The 18,198-nt window shown below is 40.6% G+C and overlaps 1 protein-coding gene across 2 annotated transcripts in view; it reads right to left on the minus strand.

Annotated features, from left to right (window-relative positions):
• LOC122656468 (glyoxylate/succinic semialdehyde reductase 1) overlaps window positions 1-18,198 on the minus strand; it is a 50,931-nt gene that overhangs the window by 6,152 nt on the left and 26,581 nt on the right. For both annotated transcript variants that reach the window (XM_043850984.1, XM_043850983.1), the window contains 3 exons: window positions 11,181-11,296; window positions 9,266-9,344; window positions 9,017-9,187 (listed from right to left, as the gene is read on the minus strand). In XM_043850984.1, the coding sequence (XP_043706919.1) occupies window positions 9,017-9,187; window positions 9,266-9,344; window positions 11,181-11,296 (366 nt within the window). The remainder of the gene's footprint in view (window positions 1-9,016; window positions 9,188-9,265; window positions 9,345-11,180; window positions 11,297-18,198) is intronic.

The raw sequence follows: 18,198 nt of genomic DNA on the forward strand, positions 1-18,198 counted from the left end.
TGTTATGTGCATGTTAACAAACCTCATCGCACTAAACTTGATTCCAAAGCTCTCAAGTGTCTCTTTCTTAATTTCTTGAATCTGTCTCTTTCTTTGCCCCTTCTCAGCATCCTCTTCAGAGGGAGAATTGTGGAAGTGAACAGGCTGCTGATTTCCTTCATTCTCCTCTCCCTATCTTGTCGTTTATGCTTGACATTGGAAATCACAGGACTATGGATGTGGTTAATACTGATGATCAATCAGATGTGAATACAGAATTGATTGTTGAAAGTGGTTCTGGTAATGAGAAGGAGAAAGATTACCACATTAAGTACGAAACGGTGAAAGCTTGCAGAGTAAAGGAAAGAAGACCTGCCAAGAGTCCTCTTTGGATCCAGATCCACATCTTGAGATTCATTCTCCTCAATCAGGTGACATCCCTTCTCCTCCATCTGATTTAGACCTTTCCATTGCTGTTAGAAAAGGGAAGAGAGCTTATACTAATCTTATAGTCCAGTTTGTTTCCTATGATGCTCTTTCTCTTATAGGTCTTGCCTTTATTGCTGCTCTCTCTACTGCTTCTATTCCCTAAAATGTTACTGATGCTATGTCTGACCCAAAGTGGAGACAAGCTATTTCTGAGGAAATGATGGCTATTGAGAAGAATGGTACTTGGCAATTGGTGGATCTTCCCAAGGGACGTGTCCCAGTTAGATGCATCGTTCAAAATCTCGCGATATATCACCGATATTTCGGTATATTTCGGATATCTCGACACTGCCGAGACGAGATGACCATACGAAATAAAAAATGTCCAAATTTCGGTATATTTCATGAAATTTTATCAAGATATATTACTTAAGCAATGTGTATTTAACTATTTATACATTAGGGTCCGACCTTATACTGTCAATCAAGGGTGCAAACCCAAAACACCACTTTGAGTTCATTTTTTTTGCAATATGAAGGTTTAAATGTGTTTATTTAGCTTAAATAAGGGTGTATATGAAGTATCAGGCCTTAATATGGCCAAAAACCTACCGAGATGGACTTGAAATATGGAAGAAAAAATACCATATTTCAACGAAATTTCGGTAAATTTCGGATCTTTCGGAAATCTCGACCTGCCTGAAATGGCGAGACAAGACGAGATCTTGAACTATGGTTGGATGTAGATGGGTCTACACAATTAAATACAAATCTGATGGTACTGTTGAGAGATACAAAGCAAGGTTGGTGACCAAGGGGTACAGTCAAGTCTATAGAATTGACTATCAGGAGACATTTGCTCCTATGGTTAAGCATAACTCTATAAGAGTTCTTCTAGATCATTGGCTGCCATTAAAGATTGGCCATTATATCAATTAGATGTCAAGAATGTCTTCCTTCATGGTGACTTGGAAGAAGAAGTGCACATGCAAACTCCACCAGGTTTCAAAATACCTCCAGCTGAAGGGAAAGTATGTCTTCTCAAGAAGGCACTATATGGTCTCAACCAATCACCAAAGGCATGGTATGAGCACTTCCGGCAAGCTATTCTGAAGAATGGGTATTCCCAGAGTCCCAGAGTCGAGCTGATCACACTCTCTTTACCAAGCGGGGCAATGGTAACATTACAACTCTTATTGTCTATGTTGATGATATTGTGGTCACTGGAAATGATACAACTGAGATAGATAAACTAAAGATCTACTTGGCTCAACAGTTTGAAATCAAAGATCTGGGTCCCTTGAAGTAACTTCTTAGGGATTGAAGTAACAAGGTCTAAGAGAGGAATCAACATATGTCAACGGAAGTTTGTTCTTAATTTGTTGACAGAGACAGGGATGTTAGACTGCAAACCAGCAAGCTCTCCTATTGAGCAGAACCACAAATTAGGAGAAGCTTGTGGTACCTCTCTTGTTGATGCAGGAAAGTACCAAAGGCTAGTGGTAAAGCTTATCTATCTTTCTATGACATACCCAGATATTTCCTATGCACTGGGAGTAGTGAGCCAATATATGCATGTCCCCAAGAGTGGCCACTTAGATGTTGTGTATCGCATTCTCAGATATTTAAAGTCTTCCCCAGGGAAAGGGCTGCTATATGCCAAGCATGATCACTTGAAAGTGGAAGGTTTCACTGATGCTAATTGGGCTGGATCCATTACAGACGGGAGATCTACCTCTGGGTATTGTACTTTTGTGGGAGGAAATTTGGTTACATGGAGAAGCAAAAAACAGCCTGTTGTAGCCAGATCCAGCGCAAAAGCAGAATTTAGAGCTATGGCTCATGGAGTGTGTGAGCTCATATGGTAGGAAAGACTAGTTCGGGAACTGGGATTTGAAACTAAAGGCCCTATGAGACTCTACTATGATAACACCTCTGCCATCAGTATTGCTCACAATCTAGTGCAACATTAAAGAACCAAGCACATTGAAGTCGATCGACACTTCATCAAGGAGAAGATAGACTTTGACCGCATTTGTACTCCTTTTGTGAAAACTGGTGATCAACTGGCGGACATCTTCACCAAGGCTCTTGCCCTCCTCAGTTTGGTACCTTCCTATGCAAGCTGGGAATGCATGACATTTATTCTCCAACTTGAGGGGCAGTGTTAACATTGTTAGAAGCTGTGTAATAAAGGTAATTTAGAAACTAGCTTAATGTCTAGTTTCCTCTTTATGTAATTTCTGTTTTTATCCTTTGTTATCTTTTACCTCCCTAGGGAGTTGGATGTAATTATGTTCTGACTAGTAATGAAGTTATTTAGGTGTGTTGAGAAGTCTCTCAACACACAAGAGTTCCCACCGAAATACACTCCTCTCTTTTCTCTGTCTCCATCTTCTTCTTCTCCCTCCTCCAAGCTCTTCTTCCTATCCTACTTGCTTCCCTAACATTAAAACTTAACTCCACTTAAAAGACAATTCCTCCCTGATTCTCAGTTAGTTGACTGTTATTCAGTTCCTTTTGTTTTGCATTGACAACAAATAAAGAGCAAACAGTGACACCTCCAATTTAACACTCTCTCATCAACCTGGTATTGACTTACTCCACAACACAAATCAACTACTGAACTAGATCACAACTGCACAGAGTTGAAGATAATTCAAGGCACAAACCTTTCTAGCTCCTCTCCCCTAGTAGGCAACACTTCACAATAGCCAATTACTTGGAAATCCATCATTATGTGTCTGTTTACTGATTGCTTAGAGATCCTCCGTAAATGCTTTTCTCCATTCAAAATATCACATATCTTGCTGCCATACTAGATACAGATAGTTGTCAGGGCAACGCCTTGGCATCCAGGCGCCTTAGTCGCCTTGGTAGCCTTGTTGATATCACCTTGCGTCCAGGCCCCCTCCAACGTATACGCCATGACAACTATGACAGAAACTGTGTGCTCCACCATCCAACAGCTTATTTTCATTATTCCAACCATGCAATCCCTCTTGAAAAGGCTATTCTCCTTCAAATGATAGCAGTACACCTTGCTCTTTCCTTGGGATTCAAATGTAGCCCTCCAATTCATAGAATGTGTTTGGTTGATCTGAGCATCGACTGCTACCATTTCCTCCCATAGGTACAAGCTGATCAGTGCATGACAATGGAGAAGATGCAGGAGGCCGACCGGGCTTTTATGGCCCCAATGATAACAGAAGTGCCAAAAGCTATGACCCCATTGGTTCCTACCTTTGTTAACCCAAGCTTCTGTAACTCTGTAAGCCCATCAGCCTTTTCTATTTTCATACCAGGCACAAGCCTCAATTAAGCCCCTTGGCGTCACTCATGTAAGCACCTCTAGGCTCCAAGCATCAGGGGCGGGGTGATTAGGTGACCCAAGGAGTTGGAGGGTTGCCATGTACCTAGATGACAAGGCACCATCCTAGGCGTGCAATATTGTAATATAGCAATGATAATTTTATATAATTATGCTTATATGCAACATAGAACCCATATCAATGCAATATGATATAATTATGCTAGTAATTACCTAACATGAGAAACATTATATAATAAAAAAAGAAAATGATATAATATATGCATATTCATTAAAAAAAAAAATAATAAAAACGCAATAAACATAAATCCACGTAAACTCGGGAAGTGTGAAAAAATTGATATAATATAACGTGTTGTCACAGTGCCACAAGGCAACGCGTAGGTGGTTGCCTTTCTTGCATCAAACTAGGTGTGCTATCGGGCTGGACCCAAGAAGGTGCCTGGACGTCTAGACAACGCCTTGACAACTATGGCTCTATTCTAGCACCTCCAAAACCACAATCCAATCCCTCACCCTATAGATGATGCAGATCCAAGCCACCACGAGCTGAAGAAGCCCCCAGAGCCTTAGCTATTTTAGCCTTAGTTTATTTTCTGCTTTCTATACTTAGGTTTTTTTTTTTTTAGTTCAATTGTAAACTTAAATTGAACCGGTTCATACTTGGTTCAATTTAAGTGAAATGATGCTATTGGCTATTAGGTGCTTATTTCCCATTGGTAGGTTAGGAATCTTTTAAGTTTTTAGTTGTAATTAAAGTATTACACCCCTTCCACGATTTAAGTGAAAGAGGGATTTAGTTTGTATTAGGATTTGGGCCTATGGCCATAATTTAAATAGACAAATCGTGGGAGGCTCCCCCACAATTCAGAATTTAAAAAAAAAAAAACTCTTTTGTTTGCTGCTGCCATTGCTGTTGCTGTTGAGCTCCACGTGAGTGTCCCTTGTGAGTAACATCAAAAAGGTTGCCTTGTGAGTAACATCAAAGTGAAGGGATTGGTGGACTCCGATCGACTCCTTGCATCTTGTAGATCGGGAGGTCCTTCTAGCTCTTCAAAGCTGCTGCCTTTGAAGATCTTCAAATACAAGTGTTTTACTGTTTCAGTATTAAACCTTCTCCTAATCCTCTACAGCCTACCTTATTATCCCCCTTCTATTTTTATTTGAATTCCTTAAACCCTAACTCAGTTACACCCTTAACCAACCATCAAAACTTATCCATAAATCAGTCACAGCAGCCTTACCACATTCCCTACACTCGACAGTAAACCCTGCCCCATTCCTAACACCCAAACCCTAATTCCCCATCATCTCCATTAAAACCTATAAACCCTAAAAGCTGCCCAGAACAATCCAGCCATGGAAACCTAATCAAATTACGGCCAAACCTCACTGATGTTACCCCTAACACTCGACCTTAAGCCCTCTCCCAAATTCCAACTCTAAACTCTAAAATTCATTACTTCCTTCTTCCCCAAAACCCAAAACCCAAAACCCTAATCCTAATTTTCTGAAATTTATTTTTTAATTAAACATCATTCAAACCATCATTGTTAGCTTCCCCTAATTCTGCCCTAATTCCCCAGTTCTGCCCCAATCGGCCATAGCTGTTTTAGGAAGGTCCTGGTTATTGGCTCCTAATAGATTTATCATCTATCTAGAACTACATTAATAGACCCCCATCTAACCCCCGAAACAACAGCACTTTTGGCCATGATCAGGAACCCTATCTTCTCTTCCCTTACAAGATAAACCCCAATACACAGTAGAGATCATGGATAAGATTTGCCGCCCACCAGTTCAAACCATTCACTTTTCCGCAGTTTGATGGGAAGGGAGTCAGCACTCAGATATATCAGATGAAATACATCAACGCACTTGGTGCCTAATCCAGGGATATGGATTTGCACCTCTGTGAGTTTTTCTCAATTTCTATTTGGATGAGCATATACCTGATAGAACAAATTTTCCTCTTTACTCATCACCAAATAGGAGGCAATCAGGCAACGGTTACAGCTTTCAGCAACAAGTTTCTACATGTGAATCCCCCAAAAACATCGTAGACCTTGCCTTCCTCTGCCAAAAGGCAATCAGTTCTTACCTTAAAGTTCAACATTGACACGGTTCAGAAAGGGAGAGCCATTAATAAAGAATAAATTACAAACCACAATGCCATTTTTTTTTTTTTTTGGGGGGGGGGGGAGGGGTTTCCGCCTACTATTTCACTAATCAAACCCCCAGTTATTCTGGACTGTAGTGTTTTCCTCTTTGTTCACAAAAGACAGACGTGGGTGGCCTGTGGTGGTTCAGAAAATGTTCTTTCAATCAAGCAGAAAAATCTCATTTCCCTCTAGGTGAGGGAGCAGAGTAGGAGACACCAAGACAGATTTGGGACCTATGAATGGAACACAGTTCCACAACAAACATGATCTGATGATCCGTAATAGAAAAGGCATAGACATGATTTTATTCTATATATTGCAAGTATATGAATTTTCTATGTTGAGTTATTATTGGTTAAGTTTTTGTAGCTGGCAACCAAAGAACAGAATCAGTGTGTGTGCATCTGTTCTACCGCAAGGAAGAATGATGTGCCAATTCTAACCATTGGATATCTAGGAAATGATTCAGATTCGCCACATCTTCAATTCTAGCTTCAAATACAATCATTTACCTGTCCATGTATGTTCATGCACCTACTCATGGTCCTGGATTTTTTCATGCTATGTTTGCCACTTAGCCGATTCCAATTGGGTTAAAACTTCAAATGTGAGCAGGGGACCTTGAGTGATGCAGTATTGAATCTGTGGACCGGGCCAAATCCAATTGGAGGACCAGACCGAGAACTGGGTCCAAATTAGTAGGATATTTAGGATTTATTTATATTTTGCAATAATTATGTAATCTTCTATTTTATTTGAATAGATTAAGTAGGAGATTTTTTTAGTTAATTTCAGTTTCCTAGTTTAAGAGTTACAACTTTTAGGAGTTCTATTTCCTATTTATATGCATGTATTCTATTATTGGGATTTTAGAATAGAAAAATGAATTAAAAAGTGAGTTTGTGGTGGTGCTAAGGCAAGGTCTGCCGGTCGTGTGACGTGCATGTTTCCTTTCTCCCTCATCTCTCTTCTTCTTTCTCGCCCCTTCCCCTGTGAGATCCTCTTCTTCCTCCTTCCTATTTCCAAGTATGACTCCCCCCCCCCCCTAATTCTTCTATTCCTTTATCTTCTTCTTCTTCTTTTATATTCTGTTTCCTTGTAAAGTTTCCTAACCCCATTGATGCAGATTCATCACCGAAATGGATTTATTTCTTTAGAAATAAGTCTAGGGTTGGGTTATATGTATGTTGGGCCTTTGATCCCATGGATTTTCTATGTAATAGGCCACTTTTATGGGCCTAAAATATGGGTAATTAGGTTGCATACGGGATTAGCCCAATACTTAGTTTATTTTTATGTTTTTTAATGAACCGGTTCAAATTAGTTGCATCCAATTGGTTCAATTTAAGTGATCATGTGACTTGGTTAAATGGTCATGTGACAACTTAAGTGGTCATGTGATGTAAGTTGGGCTGGATTAGGACTCTGTAAGTCCAGCCATGTTTTGAGTCTATTTCCTTTACTATTCTAGTTTCCTAGTCAGTTTAAGTTACCTAATAGGTTAGGCATAGGGTTAGGCCATTCCTTTTTAGTGTCTAAGTCTATTTTTGAGTCTTCTATATATGTTTGTAAGGGAGGCCAGCATTGAACACGAATTTGATTAATAAAAAATATTGTTTTGCTGCTGTCTTTGCTACTGCTGCTTCTCTCTTTAGAGACTGTCTTGTGTGTCATATCAAGACCCCCCTTGTGAATAATATCAAGGTTGAAGGACTGGAATCCCCAGTGACTCCTTGCATCTTGTAGATCGGGAGGTCCTCTCTTAGCTTTTCTTCAATCTGCTACTGTTGGAGATCAGTGTTAATTCAAGTAAGTAGTTTTATAATTCTGCAGATTTTCAAACTTAACCAAATCCAATTATTTTTATCCCATAATAACCCCCTAAACCTGCATATTAAACCTATATAAGACCCATTCCCAAATTCCCATCCTAAACCCTAGAATTAACCTAAAACCTAGTGCTGTCCATTCGAACCGGCAACCCCTTTTGTTATTTGATCCTGTTGTTTAGCTCCTAGTAGGTCTCCTACCTATCTAGGACTACATTACCCATACTCCCCCCTTCGCATTGCAAGTTTCGACCGCTCCCCTCCCCTTTCTTTTAATCCTAAGAGTTGTGCTGGAAGTACCTCTGGTGTAGGCAGCCCTAACCCCCAAGTTCCAGCTCCTAAGACCTCTTCTATCTTGAGATTGCAGCCAAGTTTCAGATCTGAACTACAGCTACAGCCAGGTTCTGTTTCCGGTTCTCCCACTATCTTTCCAGCTTGCAGTTTCAAGTGGTTATCTAGATGATTCGATAGAGCTTTTATCTGCAAACCTTCGCCTGAAATTTCAGGCCAAACAGAGGCCCGTAGAGAGAGTTCTATCGATTTGAGTTTCTTCTCTAGCCGCTGGGTATTCACGTTTGAAGGTTGAAAACAACCTTGTGGTCGTGGGTTATTTCTAACCCTTATCTTATTTCTTGTTTCCAAAATTCCCCCCCCCCCTTCTTCCCTTCCTCTCCTTTCCCCCTTATTTTGTTTTGATTCCAATTTAGTCCTTCATCTTTAATTTATTATTCCCTTTCTATCCTTCTTTCTTTGTCTTCCTAAATAACCATTGAGATTCTGATTATTATGGTTCTCCCACTCCCCCTTGCAAACCTTAATAATATTTATTGTTTTGCCACAAAACTCTTGATTTGGGTTGTTTAGTATATTTGTGGGCCCACAACCATAGTTGTCAAGGGGTCGGCTAGGCAGGCATCTTGGTCGTCTTGGTCACCTTGCATCCAAGACCCCTCAAACGCCTTGGATGGCCTAGACACTGTGACTATGCCCACAGCAATCCCAAAACAGGGTTTTTAGAACTTTGGATTTCATCATTGAGGTCTCCCTGTCCATAAATTTCAGCCCCCATATAAGCTGCCATGTGGCAGAACTAGGTGCCCACCCACCAATTTTGCATGTAGGTTGCCAAACACAAAAAACCTCCCTCGTCTATGTTTTGTTTTGCACTGATTTCAGAATTAAATTCTCACTTTCTATTTCCACCTAGCGGCACTGATAGTTTCCCTATCTCTGAGTATGTGACAGCAAAGCGAAGCAGCAAAAAGAGATAATGGAATAAGCAAAACCTCATTGGCAGCTGCAGCTACAGGCATTGATACTGCATTTTCATCCCCCAGTGCAAGAGCTAATCTCATATCCTTCTGCTGATGCTTCAGTGGAAAAGCAGGGGCATAATTGTTCTGGATCATAGCTGGTCCTTTCATCTTGAACATTGGAGTAGCAACAGCACCCAATTCCTACAAAGATCCAAAAAATGAACAGTTAGGTTCACTTTCAACAGAAGCCCTTAAACAGCTGTAGCAGCCTTTTCTCACCAATACTTCAAGAAGTGTTTGCTGGCTCAGTCCACTCCTGTCAGAAAGGACCAGCCCCTCAGAAAATGCATTGATCATGCTGCAGGGAACAAAAAATTCCATTTAAATAAGTGTGATTTCATCAACAAAGTTTTACCAAGTATATCACTTGGGGAAAAGAAGGGGGGGGGGGGGGGAAGGACCATAGAGTTCACGTAGGTGATAGGTCTAGAATGATATCATGAGTTAACATCATCGAAATTGCAAGGAAAGCTGCACAGAATTAGATACCTCTGAACGCCCTATTCTTAGTCCAATCCAAGTGATAGACCTAGTACACCAAAAAACCTACCATAAAATGGAAATGATTGAATGATACGCGGCAGGGTGTACAGGTGTAAAACTGCAGCAGTTCCTCTGTTCTAGTTTGAGGAAATCCAGAATAAAAGCCGAGGAGCATTTTTAAGGCATTAGCAAATAAAGAATACACCTAACCACCTAACAACCAGTTATCTTTTCAGTGGAAACATGCATTTAATGATGAACATTTGTCCTTTCCAGGAAACAGGCTATGTTTTTTCTCTAAGACCAAGGATACTGTTAATAATATGGATTTCTGTCAGACCACACTGTATATGCTAGTTTGAGGCCAAACAGATCTTAACAACTTTCCAGTGTCATCGGTACATCCCCACCTTGTATTTTTTATTCATTGGTTGGTTTTAATAAAATTCTAGGGGCTGGCCCGGGTACCAGGTAATATTTGGGTTAAAAAGAAAAAAAAAAAAGTACTCGCAAGAACTACAATTTTTAACAAAATACTCCAACAATAGAGACAAACAAGGTAAGCAGCAGAGGTGGAAGCATTGGCTTTTCCTGCAGAGTCTAGAGTAAAGAAGAAAACTTTCTATTTAACTTATCCTTCGTTATTGCTCAATAGATTACATTTTGAAAGAATATTTGCAATATTGGAAATTTTCTCATAACATAAGCAGCATGGAATTGGATAGGATATTCCAGTGAAGATACTGATACTAGGTTGAGCTCCACAACATTTTTGCCATCCATATGTCCTACTAGGGCGTACCCAGTGTACGAGTCTCCCGTCACTGCAGGGTCTGGGGAGGGTCATAATGTACGCAGCCTTACCCCTGCTTTCGCAGAGAGGCTGTTTCCAGACTCGAACCCATGACCTCTTGGTCACAATGGAGCAACCTTAACCTTGCCATTCATATGTCCATGCCTTCTAATCACATTTTAGTTGTTCAACTCATTCTCCACTATGTTAATGGTTTTCTATTTTCCTAAGATTAGAGGTTCATGACATTCATTAGCTCTTCTTATTTGTTTAGGGAGACAAATCAACTACCAGAACAAGAAGCCCCCCAAATCAAAGTAGGGAAAGAAGATCCTAAAAGAAGAAATATAAAGAAAAAAATGGAAAAGAAAACTTTAACGAGTAAAAGGTAGAAAAATATTAAAGTTGGAACATCAGGGCCAAAATCTGTAAGTCAGTAAGATAAATAAGCTGTGATTGACATGAAGATGCAGGAAAAAGCCACTTCTTATCTTGGCTTTTCAAATCATACTCTCTTATAAGGTGAAGTTATTTTAAAAGGATAAATGACAGAATTCAATAACAAGGTTATGATGCTTATGTTATACACTAAATAGTGAGACGTGACTTTTATTGTTACTTCTGTTATCTGGCTTTCATTCTGGCGTGGCAACTGTAGCATAGGCTAGGATCCAGATGCCACAGTTTCCAATTTTTTTATTAAATAAAAGTTTGTTTCCAATTCCCATTCCATATTTCCTATTGTTGCAGGAGACTAACATATTATATATGCCACATTATTTCATTCCTCCTAATGTCCTCTACTTACTCCAGCATATGAATGCAGCCTTCAATTAATTCAGCTCGAGATTCCATTACCTGCCCATTATCATGTTAACCACAAGTTTCATCTTTGCCCCATTGCCAACCTCCCCCAAAAAGAAAGACTTCTTTCCCAAGACATTGAAAGCAGGGATGATTTCATCATATAAGGACTGCATTTGCAAACAGATTGGAAGGATGCATTAGAAATATTGAGAGATTTAGTTGATGCAGAGTGCAAACATAATACCTAATATAGATCCGCATTGACAATTAACATTAAAAATTAACACAACAGTGACCTAAAAATTTTCTTGCCACCCTTAATCTCCATCAAAAAAATCCATACCAAAAATTAAAGAAGATAAACCACAAGTTGAAAATGAATGGCTGTTCTTCGGAGATTTAAAGATGTAAGAATTTCACACTTGCACAACAAAACAGAAGGGCCTGGAGATCAAATTAAGCGTGTCATATTTATACTTTGACCTTAAGTAGATCCAATTACTGAAACTTACAACAACAACCAACTCAGCCTTATCCCAACTTAATGGGATTGGCTACATAGATCCAAACACAAGAAGGAAAGCGAAATGTAAAATGATGCCAGATGAAAGATAGTAAGAGGGAAGAAGTCCAGTCCAGCACGATAGGAAAATCTCAGCTAAATGGGGTCGGCAACATGGATCCTTGCCCTCCAATAGGCCCTATCCGAGGTCATACTTGGTACAAGACTTAGGTTATGCATGTCCTTCCTCACCACTTCTATGGTCATTTTAGGCCTGCCCCTAGCTCTTTTGGCTCCTTCAATTGGGATCATATCACTCCTCCTTACTGGGGCGTCCCTAGGACTCCGTAGAATATGACCATACCACCTTAAACGACTCTCTCGGAGCTTGTCACTGATCGGGGCGACTCCCACGTCCGCTCTAATAAGCTCATTCGTACTTTATCCTTTCTTGTTTTTCCACACATCCATCTTAACATCCTCATCTCTGCTATACAAAGCTTATCAATATGACACGTCTTAACTGCCCAGCATTCTGCCCCATACATCATAGCCGGTTGTACAACAATCCTATAGAACTTTCCTTTAAGCTCTAAAAGAATACGTCGGTCACACAACACTCCTGATGCACCTCTCCACTTCATCCATCCCACTTTAATTCTCTGCGAGACATCATCTTCTATGCCACCTTCTTTACTTATGATTGACCCCAGATATCTAAAAGTCACTTTGTGGTATCTCTCTATCCTCAATTCGCACCATATCAGTATCCATCATGGTGTGACTAAAATTACACAACATATACTCCATTGTTGTTCTACTAATCTGAAACCCTCTTCTTTCCAAGGTTGACCTCCAAAGCTCTGACTTGGAGTTAATCCCTTCTTTTGTTTCATCTACCAAAACAATGTCATCAGCGAAGAGCATACACCATGGGATCTCATCTTATGAAGGCTTAATTTGGAAATTTAAAGAAAAAAAATCATCGATTTGAGGCTCGAAATCCTTAAAATTGTCAAATTGAAAGAAAAAAACTGTCATTCACAAGTAGTGCAGTGTCAAAGTTCCCAAATAGTTAGATAGTTATATATTCACAAGAGCACTGTGCCAACACAAGTTGGCCACTCTAACACACAGAACTCTGTTCTAACATGGGGTTTTGCGTCTGTAATATTGAATTAACTTTTTGAGCCACTACTGTTCATTTGAAACTGCAACTTGACTAGTGAGATGGAAGTGAAGTATTCTATCACATCGAAAGCAAACCATGTGTGCAACAGCCCTTTGATTGGCTCAATAAGCATGCAACCATTGGGTGGCCAAGCTGAAATTCAACAAGACCAGTTCAAGGCCTTCGATTAAGGATCCATTTCAGAGACCCATGATGGAGAGAAAGGCTTCTTTCAATACTGTTTTGAGCTTTTAGTTAAGCAGGCGCCAGATAGTAATGAATGGAACCAGGTGAGGACATTGTTGTAATTTTCTTTAGTTTCTTAGGGGTTATGAAACTTGTTGAAGGATGATCCGTCGACCCATGACCCGGACCCGGATACACTAAAGTGTCCAGGTTCATTATGCACATGTGATTTTGCTAGGATTTTATTTCCATTATTGTAATGATCTCTAATTATAAATAAAGTGGTGACCTCTGTCTTCTTGACAAACTAAATCATTCTTTTTTTTCTCTTCCTCTCAACTTGGTATGAGAGCGCAATCCCTTTAGGGATTTTTTTAAGAGTCCGCTGCCACTATCGCCACCACCGAGGCTTTGGCCTCTTGGTTCAGCATGGTTGACTGAGCAAGTGTTATTTGTTAATGCATGTCGCACCATGCTAACCATCGTTGACTACTAACCACCACCATGCTACCCAACTCTGCCGCCCTACCATGTACTGTCGCCGCCACCCCCGTGACCCTTTTTGCCTTCCTTTAGGGCATCCTTTTTTGCGCTGAAAACCTCGGTCTCTCACTGCTGCCGCCTGCCACCACCAGCCACCGCCGATGGTTTCTATAGCCTTTTAAGGCCTTGCCTGCTTGCTGCCACATCTTCTTGGGCCTCTCCAGCCCCTGCCGGTGCCTTTTGTGGCACTATTTTTGGCTCTACAGCTACTATGATTTCTCTTTGATGCTTCTTTGAGGTGTTTCTGCCCTCTTTATGGTTCTCTACCTCTCCCTATCTTGTGAGTAGCAACTTCTTTCCAACCTCTAGTACATTTGTTGGGTTTTTTCATGGAGGGATCTAGTACATCTGGTGCTATTGGGAGCGGTGATCTAAGTCACCCTATTGCTACTCACCATTGTCCTACTCTCCAACCTGGCCCCATTAAGTTGAATGGAAAAAATTACTTAGCTTGGTCTCGTGTATGCCTCCTTACCATTTGTGGTAATCATTTTTTGGGGTATATTAATGGTGACACCCCTATGCCCACTAAAACTCCAACCAAGAATAACTGGTTAGCAAACGATGCCCTAGTCATGTTGTTCCTTTTGAATGCCATGATGTCATCCATTAGTTCCAGTTTTGTTCTCCTCAATTCAGCCAAGGAGTTATGGGATGCTGTGAAGCACAGTAGTGATCAAGCCAGCATAATGTAGTCTTAGATCCAAGTAATCAAACTAGGAACCAAACCAAGATCTTTTCATCAAAGGATAGTTCAGATTAGGGAAAATCTTGATAACAGAAAATCAGATGGTTAGAATGATCCCAAATTCCATGAGTTTACCAAATAGGGGTTGGAACAATTGCTGAAAATTTGGAATTGATCCAATGATTAGATCAGCTAATATGGGGGAATCCTAGTACAACTAGGAAAAGGGCAAAACAGTAATTTAACCAGGAAATTCAGAGATCAGAAATTAGGGTTATGTTCAGTAATCAAATATAAATTTAGTCTATAAGAATCAGCAAAATTGGTATATTAATTGTGACCTCAAAAGAACAATATAACAATAAGGGAAGAATTGGAAATTCATAGTAGGAACAGATCTGCATGTCAGAATTGCACCAAACTGAAATCAAGTTCATGAATTAGGTTCAAGAGCATTAGGTCAAAATTTGAGATGATTCTAACGGTTAGATTTGGCTAGGTAGAATTCTCGCGAAAATCACCTTGCATGTGACCTTCTAGAAGGGAAGAAGAATAGTTGCAGGTTTTAGGGTTCTAATGGATCTACGGTATTAATGGTGGATGAGGAAGGTAGGCTGGACAAGGTGTAGATTGAACTAGGGTTTAGAGGATCGATTGGAGATAGGTAGGCTTAGGTTGGAGGATTAGAAGAAGAAGGATGTATGCTGCAACAGTAAACTACTTACTTGAAAAATAGACCTTCAACAGTAGCAGTAGCTTGAAAAAGAAAGGGTTTCCTGATCTACAAGATGCAAGGAAATGAGTAGAAGATCCTCCCGGTACTACTAGATGCAAGGATTCAACTAGAGATCCACCAGTCCCTTCACCTTGATATGACTCACAAGGCAACACTCAACAAAGCAGGACAGCAGCAATGGCGGCAAGCAAAAGCTTTTCATTAATCAAATTCATATTCAATGTTTGCCCCCCTTACAACCTTATTGTGGAATTCCGTGACTATTGGCTTGAGTCAGAGTGACTACAACCATCTTTATTTATAATAAACAGAAGAACATTCTGGAATGAGTACAAGGACAGAAATACCCTTATGACTATTCTACCCCTGAACCCATATTACAACACTCCCCCTCAAGTTGGTGCATACATATCAAACATGCCCAACTTGCTAATTATAGGAAAAAATAACTTAGTACTGATTCCTTTGGTAAGGACATCAGCCAGTTGTTCACTAGACTGAATAAATGAGATACAAATTATTCCTTGTTCTAGCTTCTCTTTGATGAAGTGCCGGTCAATTTCAACATGTTTGGTATGATCATGTTGAACCGGGTTGTGAGCAATGCTGATTGCGGACTTGCTGTCACAGTAAATCCGCATAGGAAGATCAGCATTCGTCCCCAAATCTTGAAGAAGCCCCTTGAGCCAAAAAAAGCTCACAAATACCCTACGCCATAGCTTGGAACTCAGCTTTAGCACTAGATCGAGCCACAACAGCTGTTTTTTGCTTCTCCAAGTAGTTAGGTTTCCTCCAACAAATGTGCAATACCCAGATGTGGACTTCCTATTATCACGACTGCCAGCCCAATCTGCATCAATGTATGCTTCTATCCGGAGATGGCTATGTGGAGAGAACAAGACTCCTTTCACCGGAGATGACTTGAGGTAACGGAGATTTCTGTATGCTGCTTCCAAGTGAGAAGAGTGAGGATCATGCATGAATTGGTTGACAAGGCTTACAACAAAAGTGATATCTGGCTGGGTATGTGAGAGGTAGATCAATCGACCAACTAACCTCTGATAACCGCCTTTGTCCACCGGGTCACCTTCCTTATTCTTCAAATGTGTGTTGGGCTCCAGAGGGGTATCTGCTGGTTTACACCCAAGCATCCCTGTTTCTCTTAATAAATCCAAGGTATATTTCCTTTGAGAGAGAGATATGCCCTTAGCTGAATAGGCAACCTCAATCCCTAGGAAGTACCTTAATCTACCCAAGTCTTTGACTTCAAATTCGGTGCCCAAATAAGTCTTCAACTTCTTGATATCTTGTGCATCATTGCCTGTGATCACCATGTCATCAACATAGACAATCAACACTGTCACTTGTTGTCCTATCTTCTTAACAAACAATGTGTGATCAGCATTGCTCTGCTTATACCCATAAGTAATCATAGGCTTATGGAACCGGCCAAACCATGCCCTTGGTGACTGTTTCAGACCATATAGGGCCTTTTTCAGCTTACACACCTTTCCCTAAGTTTCTGAAGAAGCAAAACAAGGGGGTATCTCCATGTAGACATCTTCTTCCAAATCTCCATGCAAGAAGGCATTCTTCACATCAAGTTGCTAGAGTTCCCATCCTTGATTCATAGCACAAGAGATAATGACCTGTACAGTATTCATCTTTGCTACAGGAGCAAAGGTTTCTTGATAGTCAATTCCTTGGGTTTGAGTAAACCCTTTGGCAACAAGTCTTGCTTTGTACCTTTCTACTGAGCCATCAGCCTTGTGCTTCACAACAAAGACCCATTTACAACCAATGGGTCTTTTTCCTAGTGGAGGACTCACCAAATCCAAGGTCTGGTTTTTTTCAAGGGCATGCATTTCTTCATTCATCGCATCCTTCCATTTCTGTTCGGTTATTGCCACCTGCCAACTGTTAGGGATGGAAACAGAGGATAAAGAAGATACAAAGGCATGGAAAGCAGGAGTTAGAGAGTTGTATGACACAAAGTTAGAGATAGGGTGCAATGTACAACTCCTCTTTGATTTTTGAACAGCAATGGGTAAATCAAGACTGGGATCAACAGAAGGCTTGCCAGAAATCTGACTAGGAGCAAGACTTGGAGTAGGAATAGATGTCGATTGAGTAGGATCAGTGGTGGTGGTCTCTTTGTACAGAGGGCCGTCCAGGGGAAAATCAATTCCCCGAATGTACACATTTTCCTTTGTCTGTTGCTGTCCCACTTCTTGTTCTTGACTTGTAACTCCATCTTCAAATTCAACAGAAACATCCTTTATAGTAGGTATCTCAATGTCTAGAGGAGCAATCAGCGGAACCTCTTAACCACTTATAATCTCCCCCCTGCAGAGGTTCCTGCTGTTTACAGTAAGCCTCCGACTCTCGGAACACGACATCCGTAGTGACAAACACTTTTCGGGTAGGAGGATGATAGCACTTATACCCCTTCTGGGTACAGAATAACCAAGAAATGTGCATCGCAGCCCCTTTGGATCAAACTTGGCGTGTACATGGTGATTCCTGGCAAACACAACACAGCCAAATACTTTAGGGGACACAACAAAGGTCGATATCCCACAGAGCACATCCAATGGGCAGCGGCCATCCAAAACACGGGATGGAAGGCGATTGATAAGATATGTGGCTGTAAGGACAGCGTCACCCCAAAAACGAGGAGCAACAGCCATAGTGAACATTAGAGAACAACCAACCTCCAAAAGATGTCGGTTCTTACATTCAGCCACCCCGTTTTGAGCAGGAGTGTCAACACAAGAGGTTTGATGAATGATCCCATGGCTGTCCAAATATGACCGAAAAGCACCATTCATATACTCCTTCCCATTATCTAACCGGAGAATCTTCACCTTGGCATCAAACTGTGTCTCGACCATCTTATGAAATAAAGTAAAACATGCGAAGACCTCGCTTTTACTATGCATCAAATACACCCAAGTCATCCGGCTGAAACAGTCAATAAAAGTGACAAACCATCAAAACCCAGAGCTAGAGACACAACGGGCAGGGCCCCACACATCAAAATGTATCAAACCAAAAGGATGCAAGCTTCTATTATCAGAAATTGGAAAAATGCTTCTAGTTTGCTTTGCCAAAGTGCAAGCATCACAAGAAAAATTATGTTTATTACATCTTTTCACTAAGCTAGGAAATAAAGCCGACAAAACACCAATCGGAGGATGGCCCAAAGGACGATGCCAATTATCCAATTCAAAAAGTGCAGAA

The sequence above is a fragment of the Telopea speciosissima genome, chromosome 3, assembly GCF_018873765.1.
Source record: "Telopea speciosissima isolate NSW1024214 ecotype Mountain lineage chromosome 3, Tspe_v1, whole genome shotgun sequence".
In the NCBI taxonomy this organism is placed as follows: Eukaryota; Viridiplantae; Streptophyta; class Magnoliopsida; order Proteales; family Proteaceae; genus Telopea; species Telopea speciosissima.